This window comes from Amblyomma americanum, chromosome 1 (genome assembly GCF_052857255.1).
Source record: "Amblyomma americanum isolate KBUSLIRL-KWMA chromosome 1, ASM5285725v1, whole genome shotgun sequence".
Lineage (NCBI taxonomy): Eukaryota > Metazoa > Arthropoda > Arachnida > Ixodida > Ixodidae > Amblyomma > Amblyomma americanum.
Genome location: NC_135497.1, coordinates 375,025,299 through 375,038,946, shown reverse-complemented (window position 1 = coordinate 375,038,946; position 13,648 = coordinate 375,025,299). Strand labels below are relative to the sequence as shown.

At 46.5% G+C, this 13,648-nt stretch overlaps 1 protein-coding gene across 3 annotated transcripts in view; it reads right to left on the bottom strand.

The window, feature by feature from the left end:
* Positions 1–408: 408 nt before the first annotated feature.
* LOC144115664 (visual pigment-like receptor peropsin) overlaps positions 409–13,648 on the bottom strand; it is a 396,267-nt gene continuing 383,027 nt past the window's right edge. For all 3 annotated transcript variants that reach the window (XM_077650120.1, XM_077650119.1, XM_077650121.1), the window contains one exon: positions 409–3,521. In XM_077650120.1, coding sequence (XP_077506246.1) covers positions 3,255–3,521 — 267 coding nt within the window. In that variant the 3' untranslated portion in view covers positions 409–3,254. The remainder of the gene's footprint in view (positions 3,522–13,648) is intronic.

Below are 13,648 nucleotides of genomic sequence, written 5' to 3'. Positions count from 1 at the left end.
GAGATATCTATGTGCCTCCAACGAATTTTACAATTTCCTCTTGCGGATCGGAATTCTGGATTTGCTCTTTGAATGTCTATTATTCAGAAAAAATATTGGTGTTAGTAAATGTGTTTGTACTTTTCAGCAATTTCTAATAAAAATATCGGGAGAAAAAATATCTTTTGTAACGCGTCCAAAATATAGCTGCTTTCTATAAGGTAGCAAACATATTTTTCAAGCCGTAGGTATTTGTCAGTCAAAGCACTGAAACAGTCAGGTGCTTTATGTCTTTCAACAGGCAGCTATCTCTATACTTAAAAATTTCTGATATATATATATATATATATATATATATATATATATATATATATATATATATATATATATATATATATATATATATATATATATATATATATATATATATATATACATATATATGCATATATATTCGCGTTATAAGCTTAACATCATAAATATTTGCCATAATTTTTATCAAAGTTCGTTTTAGAAAACTAGAATTCACTATACAGCTCAATACTTTTATTTGAAACATCTGCTGTGACATAGTACAATAACAGTGCATTAATTTACCTCCATGTTGATATGTTGCATATTAATGCAACTCACACATTATTTTCAACGCAATGCAATAAATATAACCTGCAGGAAACGCCAGTTTTTTCCACCGTAAGGAAACAATTATCCAAGCTGCCAAAAGCGCCTCCATAATGGACGATTCGGTAGAAGTTGTTCAGCGACTCTCCTGCACCAGATTCCCGATTTTGTTCGAAGGGCTGTTTCCGCAAAGATGTGTGGCCTTTCATGTGCAGCGTGCCACGCGTAATAGCAAAAATCTTAACAGCCGTTCGTGTTATCGACGAAATGCAGCGATGGAGCATATCTTGCATGCCTTCCACGGTATCCACCATTAAAGATTCAACATCGATAGCAGCCTGTGTTCTGACGCACCGCTGTTTCAGTTTTTTAAAGCTTGGTCACTTACTTCTCTCCCTCTCTCTCTCTCTCTCATGGATCTTCGTTAACGCCAGCAGCGTCAAAAGGGCGTCACAAAATGAAGCAGTCACAGTTCACATCGGTGTACTGGAAGCTGCTTGTCGGGGAGAATGTGCGGCAGGGTTGCTATCCCGTCAGGATATCCGGGCACCAATCCTTCAAGCGCGCAGTGGTCGTGATCTGAAGAGAAGAACTCGGGCTAAAGAAAAATTAAGCTCGAGGAAGGGCTGACAAAAAGATCTAGTTCACTTCCGTGGGCTCACATCAAAACAGCGGCTTTCGTCGTTGCTGGTTTAATGGCTCTATGAAGCGGTCAGTACATCTGTCGCCCGAAATTCTTCGCCCCGGTAGTGAGAGAGGAATTTCTGCTTTGATATTCTTCAAATTTTTGCCGGCTGCGGTATTACTGCGGTCGCGGAAGGCTAAATATAGAACCACTGCCAGTATTTCTATCAAGCGTTACACATAAATCGGTTCTTCCGGTTTTATTGAAATCTTGCGAGCCATACTGCATCTCAATGGCTTCCATCTCACTTACAAAACTGCTGTGAGTATGAATCAAGACTTGCGAATATCTCAACCAGCGCCCTTGGCTGTTCGTCGCGTGCAGGCGAACGCTCCCGCCTGTACATATATGCTGCCTAACATGATCACTCAGCACATTTAATCCCGAAGGAGTCAAACCGCATGAAGCTCGTAGCCACTGGGAAGAATAGCAACCTCACGTGTTTCTTGCACAGCCCAGCCAAGAAACAAGACAGAGACGTAGAGAAGGCTAACCTATTTATGCAGGCAAGCGCTGTCAGCTTGGACGTAACATTGGTTGATATGATTTAGGCAGCTTACAATCATATCGAATGGTTTAGCAAATATAATGTTTAACCTCTTTATTGCGATGCGGCACATAACGCAAAAACGGATATGTCGCTTTAAACGTCGTTTCAAGCGGGAATTACGCGCGCATTGAAAGCTTCAATAGAAAATCGGGTCTTATACACAACGTATTAAATTAGTATAATTTCCTACAAGCGAATACTGAGAATGAGTTGTTTATTAATGATAAAAGGCTAAACACGCACATTTTCCGCCGTTCGTTTTAGATACCTTCACACAAAAGTCTAAACACATGTGCTTTGGGACGGAAGAACCACGTGCGGAAGTCCCATGCCTCAGCTTTCGTCAGTTTTACGAGCACGTGCCTCGCTCAGCCCAATGTCGAACACGGCGTCGGCGGTCGAACTGTTTGTGAAAAGGTTTATTGAACCATTACTCGGCGCTCATTAGATGCGACACTTGACAATTATCCCGCCGTCTTGACTCTGCTTTGGAAGAAAGCCAAAAGTGAGGGAACCCTGAGGCGCTAGACTCTGAACAAATTGTAGAGGTACTTTGGCACTGCACTATAGCCACGCAGACGGCCTTGACATCGCGATTCATGGTGACAAAGCACCTTTGCCTTAGAGAACGATCTCAAGATTCTCTACTGTAAAGTGTGCCCAAAGAATGAAAGTCTGACCATATATTCAGTGAACCTATTTGCTTCGTAATTCACATGAAGTGAAATGTAGGCGGGTATTTTATTTGCAACGCAATGAAAGCGAGGGCCCTATGCCGCTCACACTTGTGAAACCCTGTTATGTCGGCATCCTCTGGCGGGTGCAGTCACCACGACAGACTGTCTGCAGCACAGCTTCTTTTGCGTCTATAACCGCAAGCGAAGACACGTCAACGCTCTTTCACCTATATCAGAACCACGTTTAACTGTGAATCCTGGGCATTTATGCCTCCATACGCTCTATCCAATTCTTCAATGAAGGAGCTTGGCCGCTAGTCCGCAGAAGAAACACGCCTCTTCTGCTCTCTGTATCCAGGGCGGAAGGGCGCTTGAGTGTGCCCGACCGGAGCAAAAGGAGGCGCGCCAGTGTCTGCTACGCTCCGCTGATCCGACTCGCTCGTTCAGCAGCGTTCGCAGGCGCTTTGCCGAATGAGCCCAGCGGGTGCAACTAAAGCCTGCGGGCGGGTTGACGCGACCCGGCCCAGCGCTCTCCCTACCCGAACCGTCAGCGTTTACGTGAGCCCGACAACCAGCTACTTCCGGCGCGACACACGGGATCAGCGCTGCTTCGCGGAGCCCACGTAAACGCCGCTGACGCGCAGTTGACCAGATGCGCGCACGTTATCCCGTACCCCAGCTCGAGCATTTCCGATATTTTCTTCCAGGCGGCGTTGCAAACGAGCGGCAGAAGCGCGGCCAGCTAGCAGTAGTCCTCTTCGATGGAGCAGCTGCTGCGGCCCATGGATCGGCAACGACAGGTGAGCAGCGCGTAGATGTCGGCCCGGATGCGTGGGTTGCTGAAGAAGTAGATGAAGGGGTTGATGGCGCTGGCCGTCTTGCAGAAGAGCGGCGGCAACACGGCGACCAGGTGCGGCACCGAGGCCACGTTGCCGAAAACAGCCCACAGACAGAGAACCGCGTACGGAGTCCAAGCGGCGAAGAACGTGGCCACGATCAGCACCACCATCTGCGTACCACAGAGAAGAGAACTCATCATCACTCAAAACCTCCGAGGCGCAAAGGAGACGCATATTTTCTTGGGGATGCACACACAGTTTCACGTGCCTCCGTGCCGTGTACAAATAGAGAGTGTAGTCCTACAATTACGTGCTTCGCGTTTAATTCGACACGAAGACATAATATTACACGATGATATCAACAGGCGCCGGGGGAAATTTCTGGGCCTTTGCGCAATTTATTGGAGGTGTTACTGGAAAAAGCCAGCACGGCCAAAATGTATACAGTCCAGCACGCATGCTGAGGGCACCTTGCACGTGTTGATCCATACCGTAATCGAGGTGTAGACTACACAACGGAGCATGTGTGCGCCTAGACTGCGTCGTTGTCAAAACGCACACTTGCAACACGTTTTTTTACCTTTGCGCTATTCAAGAAGCGGGGAAAAATCTTGGGTGTAAAAGCAACACAGGATTTGCACTAATTCGCAAAGCTAGTGTGCAAATCGGTGTCTCGTGTTACTTTTACACTCGAGTCCTGACCATTCTTCTTGAAAAGCTCAAAAGCAACAGAAGGTGCGAAAAACCAACTAGCCAAGTTCGAAGCGGTACTGGGTAGCAACAAACCTAAAAACAAACACAGGGCAGTCTCACATTCACTAAGGTTTCTGACTTAGGGGCAAGGCGCGCAGCTGCTGCACTGTGATTGTAAGGAAGGGAGAGAAGAAACAGCAGCGCAACATCTCTTTCAAGACGATTCCTCGACTCAACAGAGCGGGTAATCAGTGTAACGACAGCCCACCACACGAAAATCAGCACGAAATCTGGTAACTCGGAGAAGCACAAATGCATTTTAAAAAAGGCCTATGGCTAAACCGTTCTTAAATGTTGCCGGAGCTGTCTACGTGAAAGAACACTTCTGCTTTCTGGTCATGGGCTTCTGAAGGCCAGTTTCATTAGCTCGATCGTTTCATCTCCGACATGTGCCCTCCCATGCTGCCGCGTTTTTGTAGACTGCCCGGAACAGATGAGCACGTTGTATTAGAGAGAAGGTGTGCTTGCATATATGTAAACGTGTGGCTTTCCGGATGACTAGAGGGTCTCAGCTGTCCAGTGACCTGGCTGACGACCTTGGCACCACCTCTGTATTTCCACCATTTTCTGGCTGAGCACCACGACAGCCTGATTGGTACCAATCGCTTGTCAATTTTGGGTGCTTCTTGTTGCCTCCTCCGCCACAGTAGATGTAAGCGCTCATAATTTCGTACAATATTCCTAAGCAGCGTGATCCCTTCGGCTGTTGTTTGCAACAGAAACTATACGCATGTGTCATTTAGAAGCAGGAAGAAGGAGTGAAAGAAGACAGGCTAATATATAAAACGGAGAGTGATCAATGAAGAAGCAGGGCATGGTCAACTTATCGTTACACATTTTGGAACGCGTATCAGCAGAGGGTCTTTTGTTTGCACACGCCAGTTTTCTTTTCTGCGTGGATGATTCAAGACTGATCGGTATGCCCCTGTTCTCAGCGCAATGCCACTACTTAGACCAAGGAACCACCTGTGGTTCTTTAAGGTGCACCGACATCGTACAATACACGGGCCTCTAGCATTTCGCCTCCATCGAAATGTGACCACCGCGACCCGAATCGAACCCGCCTCTTTCGATTGTCTAGCTTTGGGATGAACGTAAAATGAGTAAAGTCTTAAAGTTCGCGATTTCAGTACGACACGAGACAGATAATTGAATATAATGGACCAATTCCGGCGAATTGGTTCGATAACTGTGACCGCTGTCATCTTCAGTTCGCCGAGCCGGACACACACGGAATGAAGGCGTTCTTCACATGACCATCACAGTAATTTGTTAAGAAAACTAACCCCTCCCTTCCCCCAAAACCTCATCGAGTACGTGCATAACGCGGCATATTTGAGGAGTGAAAGGTTTAACCAGAGATAAACCAGGGAAAGGCTTATGTAGAGATATTTTCACCTATCTTATTTATTTTTCATTACTATTATTTTTTTATTTATTGTATCCTCAGGGCCAAAGGCATTACAGAGGGGAGCGGGTTAATTAGGATAAACAACAATGAAATATAATACAATAAAAATAGGTATTACAAAATAAATTTCCTCCCAAATAAAACAAATAACAACGTCCAGAAAATGTAAATAGTATAGAAACAATGTATACAATACAGTGGAATCAGATATAACACACAATCAACTTTCTTCAGAATAAACAATATTAGCTACAGCGTCATGAAAGATTTTATTATCAGGAATGGCTGCAATATCGTGGGGAAGGCAGTTCCATTCCACAGATGTGCGGGGAAGGTATGACTGAAAAGAAGATTTGGTGTGGCATGTTCGGATGCCAACCTTGTGGCGGTGATCGATGCGACGTGAAATGTATTCGGGGGGTGACATGAAGTAGTTGTGAAGCGCAACGTGATGATATAGCTTGTGAAATAGTGTTAGGCAACCAATTTATCGGCGAGATTGCAACGGTGGGAGTGAGACGTTAGATTTCATGGCTGTGATGCTTGCCGTACGGTTGCAATTTGAAAGAATGATGCGAACGGAATTATTTTGGACTAATTCCAAGGAATATGTGAGGTTTTCATGCGTAGGGTCCCATATTGATGCTGCGTATTCTAGTTTAGGACGTATGAGTGTTTTAAAGAGTAGAAGTTTAAGGGATGAGGGAGCGGTAGAGAAATTGCGACGTAAGTATCCTAACATGCGGTTAGCGTTATTAATCACGTAGTCAATATGAATAGACTATGTTAAGTTTTGAGTGATATTAATTCCTAAGTACTTATATGTTTTTACCCAATCAAAAGGAGTGCCATCAAGATAATATGAAGGAAGAGCTTTAGATGTCCGGGAAACACGCAAAGCTTTACATTTGTTAGTGTTTAATTTCATATTCCATGTAGTGCACCAGTTCGACACCAAATTAAGGTCTGACTGGAGAGTGTCAGTATCGTTGACGTTATTTATTTCCCGAAATATTACACAATCGTCCGCAAAAAGGTGAATGTTAAAAGATATGGCAGAAGGAAGGTCATTAGTATAGATTAAGAATAGGAGTGGTCCAAGGACCGATCCTTGTGGAACACCACATAGCATGTTAGCAATCGGTGAATTAGTGTCATTAGCATGAACAAATTGCGAACGGTTTATAAGGAAAGATTTATACCATTGAAAGACGTTAGGATCGAGATTAAGATGGCTCAGTTTAGGTAGTAGCTATTTATGGCATACTTTATCAAAGGCTTTGGAAAAGTCCAAATAAATGCAGTCAGCACAAGATAAGTTGTCAAGTATGCGGTGTAGCTTATCCGTAAAGGCAAATAATTGAGTTTCACAGGAGTATGTTTGACGAAAACCATGTTGCGCAGGCGTGAAAAATGAATTCTCATCGAGAAAGGTAGCGACATTCTTGAAAATGATATGTTCTAGTAATTTGCAGCCTGTGCTGGTGAGCGAAATGGGACGAAAGTTTTGAGGGCAGTGCTTACCACCGGACGTGTGAAGTGGAACCACCTTCCCAATTTTCCAGTCGTTAGGAAGGTTTGGTTTGGTTTATAGGGGTTTAACGTCCCAAAGCAACTCAGGCTATGAGAGACGCCGTAGCGAAGGGCTCCGGAAATTTCGACCACCTGGGGTTCTTTAACGTGCACTGACATCGCACAGTACACGGGCCTCTAGAATTTCGCCTCCATCGAAATTCGACCGCCGCGGCCGGAATCGAACCTGTGTCTTTCGGGCCAGCAGCCGAGCGCCATAACCACTGAGCCACCGCGGCGGCTAGTCGTTAGGAAGGCTTGCTGTGTCCAGTGACTGTTGATTGGATTGTAAAACTTTATTTGTACAACAGATGTAAAGCCTTCCCACCTAGACGACGGCCAGGAGTCCTTGGACCCTAGCGGCGGTTTCGGCCAGTCGGACGGTCTTCAGTTCAATCTCCGGATCGGAGGTGAGTAATAAGGTCTCCCATTGTTCTAAAGACTTTATGCTTCCCTCAAAGGGAGTCTGTGGGCATTCCCACAGAATGTGATTAAGATCAGCCCTGGCTTTACATAGCTTACACTGGCTGGAGTACTGACCCGGGTAGTAGAGGCTGCACGACACCGGGCTTGGAAACGAGTTGGTTTGCAGGCGACGCCAAGTGGAGGCCTGGCTCTTGTTTAAGGATATATCAGCCGGAGGATATTTAACTCGCCCTAGTCTGTTTGGTTAGTATAACTGAACTATAAGCACAAGTATTTTTTTAGGAATTTAGCGCTAATCGCATCGGAACCAGGTGAAGAATCATTTTTTTAAAGATTCAATGAATTTTGCTACACCAGGTGGATCGACAGTTATGGGCGGCATTGTCGGGAACCTGTGGTGCGGTTTGAATGGAAGATTAACGCTTGAAATGGAGGAAAAACTTTCAATGAAAGTGTCATTCAGCACGGAAGGACAAATATCATTGGGGATTAGTTTACCGGAGGCGTCTTGTAGTCTAATTAATGGATCGTTTGCAGGGTGTATAACGCGCCAACATTTTTAACACTCGTTTTCAAAATTGTTGGTAATGTGACAGACAAAGTTATTCTTTGTAAGTTAAATCACGTTGACGTAAGCGTCGGAAGCAGACATGTACTTCGCCCATCGCGCATTAGATGGTGAAAGCTTCGCGCGGCGGTATAGACGTTTCTTTTTGTTAGATAATCGTCTGATGTGAGAGTTGTGCCATGGTGCTTGTGGATTAGAGGTGACGATGCGCTTTGGGATATACTTATCAGTTAGTTCGTGAACCTTCGTTTTGAATGATATCCAGTTATCATCGACAGAGCAGTAGTCTGAGTTTGCAAAAAAGTAATCAACAAATGTGCCCAGTTCATTGTTAATAGCGGTAAAGTTGGCGTGTTTGTAATCTAGAATGATTTTTTTATTTTTTCACTTTTGGACGTGGTATACTACAGTAATTTACAGTAATGTTAAGCATAACGTTACAAGCATATGCCGTAATTTCCTAAAGGTGGTTATTAGAGAAATAAGTTTCATATTATTGCCTAATATTCTATCTGAATTTCATACCATAAAATCATACCTTCATTTGTCTTCATTTTAAGTGCAGCATATTAGTGCAACTAACGCACAATTATCCGGAAAAAATTGGAGAGCACTACAGTCCGCTGCATTGGAGACATTCGAAAGCATTTGCGTTTGAACGTCAGCAACTTTTTTTCTGCATGTCATAGTTGTAACGTGACACTTATCAGTGACCCTTAGATGACATCGGCAGTTGTTTGTGCTAGTCATTGTTGTCACGTGACAATTATCACGTGACCATTTCATGACGTCAGCGACTTTTTTTGCAAGTCATCTTTGTCTAACAGTAGTACACATCCCTAACACATTTTATCGTCGCACACAGCACAGTGCGTTCACTTCGTGCCGCTCTAACACGTTTGAACCAACAACCTTCTGCAACATCTTGTTTGCAAAGCTTCTCTATGCGTTGCAAGTGATGCACTGTGCGAGTAAGAAGGTCAAGCGCTGCACAGACTATTCGCAACCTTCGTTTGGCGCGTTGAGTAGGTGCCTATGCGTAGAGACAATTTCTTCCTTTCAATCGAGTCTGGAGGAGATGGCCTTGTTCCCTTGTTGCTTCACCAGCTGGTTTTACGGTTTTTCTTTTTCAAAGCTGCAAGCCATCCCTTTCTGCTAGCGGTGCTGGGAAGGAGACTTAGCTGTCGTCTGCCTTAATTACCTGTTTTCTTTGACTGGTCATGGCCGTGAGGGAACTTTGTGTGGCTTTCTGAAGGAGGCTGCTGTTACCTTTGACTTCCTGACTGTCAGCTTCTCGTTGCAATATTTATTTGACCTGTCAAGAAGGCAAATGCCAAAAGTACTAATAAAATCACTATTTTCTGTGCCCGTGTATCGGCAGCCTTACTTGGGTTTTACGGATGTGAGTGTATTCAAGCGATTTCAGCGAATGTGCATTTAATAAGCTGCAAAAACATTTTTTAACTCAGCACTTCGACCCTACCCGTCAAGGCCTGGCTTCGCGGCAAGGGGACTTTTGTGCCATGGTCTGTGAACTGTCGCCTGTGCGCCCAACCAGGGGAGATCGATCATTGCTTTACGTAGTGCCGTGATGCAGTGTTTTTCTGGGGCACACTTGAGAGGAAAGTCAGAAAGGACACTGAGATATCGCCGTACGCTATAACGTTCTTGCCTGTTCTGAAAGGTTCCTGGATTCCGTGCGATCTGTTAATGCTGATTGGACTTTTTAGCCTGTTGAAGAGCTGCATGTTGGATCAACACGCAGAACCACCTCGTTCATCTAAGTCTCTGTTTATTGAACAGTGCGCCTTGGTGTGGGGGGTTTGTGCTGCTCAGGACCGGCTGCCTGAATGGTTGCCGGTTCTTAACGCATGTGCATGTCTCGCGAAGTTTTGATGTGTAGGTGGAGTGCAGTGTATGAATGCATGAGAATGTGTCTACATTGCGGAATAGTACGTGTGTACGTAATGATTTTGTAGCTCAGCGGAATTGATTTCCATGCAAAAAGGAAACAGATATCTCTTTGTGGCGTATGCGTTGCGTGCCCGCCTGGCACCCAGAGGGCCTGGGTTCGAGCCGCATTGCCAGCGAATATTTTTTTTTTCAAATCGTGCGGACACGCTCTGATGACCGGACGTGTACACGCCTCTCGTGAGACAAGAAATTCTTTCGCACTAAAGTAAAAACAATGAACCTGCATAATACGCCTGTTTTTCCTACGGTAAGGAAAGGGGTATGCTTTCCAGCTCGGAGTAAGCAGCAACTTTCTGCAGGCGTGCTGCTGGACATGCTTTTTAAGTGTTCACATGCGTGCAGGCTCGATTAGGAAACGTCTTAATAGTTGATTTCGTGGATAACATCTGAAGCGCTTTTTTTGTTGCTCCAGCTTTCCCCTGAAATATATGAGCGAACTAATTTTTCCCCCGTTCTTGATAAATCATTCAGCGCACAACTACAGCAGATACAATCGTTCTGTGCCATTTTTACGGTTTCGTTTTCCTCTCTTTTTGGGACGCGAACAGCAGTGTTCTGCGAAAAAGGATATATATATATATATATATATATATATATATATATATATATATATATATATATATATATATATATATATATATATATATAGATGAATTTTTCTCCTGTTTGGATCTGAAACGAACTCAGCCCAATCCCCCACCGTGGGTATGCGCCATTGCTTCAGAGGCAACAACATCGAGAACCTGCAGAAAAGATGATTGCAAGAATAAGCGACCCCGAATGAAGAAAAAAATGTGCAAAAGCGGCGATGCTACTAACACCCCGCCACTAATTAGAGAGCCTGTTTTCTCTCCCGCTCGCAACCCTATCTTTCATGGCCAGAACGCGTCGCGCTCAAAATAAGATTCTTAGCTACGGCAACGTTAGCAATGGAGCTAGAGCAAGATCAAGGGACGGTAATGGTAGCGGGGAGGTGCCAAGACGAGGCGCCCGCATGAGTAATGAGGGTTTTTCGACTATTAATGACTGGAGTTGCATGCGCGCAGAAACTTGCAACAACGAGAGAATCATTTGCATGCAAGTTTATTGCAGCACACGTTTCGTCTTCGAGTCTTCAACGCCATGCCGGACGCACGCTCACGGAGCCCTTGCTTTCATGAATGATCGGTGATGCAAGATGCATTTACACGCTAGAGCTGTGTGATTATGGCGAATAACCCCGCCGCAAGGTTGAAGAAACGTGTCCTTGGGAAACGGTAGAAGATAACAGCGCTTCGGAAAAAAAAGTGCACAGCAGATGCTCAGATGTGTCGCCAATAAGTCCAGGGACGGACCACGAGTTGCTCCGTTAGCTGCCTGTCGTGTTTGGAGTAGTCGTGACTGCGCTTACATTCGACAGGGGTACGTCGCTTTTCGCCAGGATGAGGGACTTTGAATCCTTGCGGCTGCTGTCTGTGATGAGCGTGCCATCCAACTCCTCTTCGGTGTCTGAACTGGCAGAGTCTTCCTCTGACTCATCGCGCGCTGTTGTCGTCTCAGCGCCCGCCAGTTCCGTCCCTTCTGATTTCGCCATGGAGCTTCTCTCTGTCGAGACCGAGCTGGACGACGACGTCGCCTGCTGCTCTGTAGTCTGGGACGTAAACTGCTGCTCCGTAGTTTGAGACGTAAACTGCTGCTCCGTAGTTTGAGACGTAAACTGCTGCTCCGTAGTTTGAGACGTAGGCTGCTGCTCCGTAGTCTGCGACGTAACCTGCTGCTCCGTAGTCTGCGACGTAGCTTGCTGGGTTCTCGTTGTGGAGTTAGCCGTCTCGTTGTTCTCGCTGTTCCAAGTCTCGTTCTTTGTTACGCCTCCGACACGGCCAACAGGTACCGGTGGCTCGGACACATTCTCACCGCGGGAGTATGTCTTCTCCGCGACCAGTAGCTCTGTGGCGGTGGCGGAGGAGTTATCAGGTACCAGGTACGCTGAGTCATTGGCGAGCTGTTGCTCCTGGACCCTTGCGGCGTTGCTCGATTTGACGATTCCAGGTGTGGCCCGGCCCGTGGACGTCGTGTTGGACATACCCCTACGCCGTGTCATCGTTGGTGTTGCTGACGGCGCGTTCAGGTAGACAACCTGCACCTCGTCGGCTCGCGTGTTGTTGGCACGGGGCACGGGTCGCTTGACCTGCACCGGCTCCTTTGCAGCCTGAGGTGCGGCGGAAGCCACCGTCGGGTTCTGCACGGACTGCTGGTTCAGGTACTCGCGATACTGGTCCAGGATCGCCACGAGCTCGTCGTTGCGCTTGAGCGAGAACCCCAGCAGCAGGAAGCAACCCATGACGATGCAGGCCATGACTGCGATGATAGTGCAGATGCGAGACCTGGACGTCGACTCCTGCTGCACCTGCATGTCGGCCATGCCCGCGGGATCCATGGTGACTCGAAGGATGCGCCGCAGTCGACGTTTAAAGTGGGCGGAGGCTTGGGCTCATCGCTCGGCGCGGCGGAGCAGTTGGGGCGGCGGCGACCAGCGAGCGTGCCAGGGCGCGGCCACGAGCGGTGCCTACTTCTTCGTTGTCGTCATCGCCTTCTTCGTCGGCGCATGGGCATTGGCTGCCGATCCTGCTTTGGCACATGCAAGCCACACAGAGGTAGGCTGGTGGTCGTAGTTTGAGTGAGCGGGATAGCGAGATAGAGAATTTTTACACTTGATGAGCTGCACGCATGCCTCAAAATCTGGACAATGAAAATAGTCATGTGCCATGTCGCATGTCTGAAGTACTCTATCACGGCCATTTTCACTTCAACAGAGAGACATGCCTCATAGTATTTTGAGGAGGAGGAGGAAGAATAAACATTTTTATTGAAGAGGTTGTGACAGATAATGAGGGGGACCCCTAGTCCAGGGCCCTGTTGGCCGAGGCAGCAGTTCCGCCTCGGCGAGCCAGTCACTGCTGGCGCTCCGGGCAGGAGTTTTGAGGTACCAACTCCAAAAAATCGATCTGAAAGAATCTGAGGAAGAAGAGGACAAAGAGTGTAGCCTAAGGCAATGTAACGATTATGAATGGCGAAATAGAAGACAGCTGACAAAGTCGTCGTCACCACCGTGGTGCAGCTGCAGCGTCCGGTATACAACAAGGCCGCCGTCAACGGTCTCCGGGGACAGCGCTCCCGGCTGGGGTTGGAACAGCTGTGGTTCCTGCTGATGCACTCTATACTCTCAAGGTGCGAACTCTGTCTTTTAGAGTGCCCTAGCTCTACACTCTAAACATGAATGGAGTAAAAAGAGAGCTCTCCTCTTGCGCACTCCATTTTATGGTAGGGTATGGAGCCCAAGATCTGAGGCAGATTGCCATCACTAAAAGTGCTGAATGTTTCTTTTTGGCAACGGAAACAAATTCCCTCTTCAAAACATCCCAAGTTCGAACAGTTACGAATGTTTTAACCGAAGTCTCGACCATCTGCATCTGTTAAACTCAAGACCTCTGGTGTCATGTTTAAAAGCCTCCTTCCATTGCTAACGGCATCAAGTTACCATGCTTTGCAATCTGAATATGCCTCTTGCCAAGAGTAGGCTTTCTATATGTTTAGTGATCGCAATCTAGGTACTC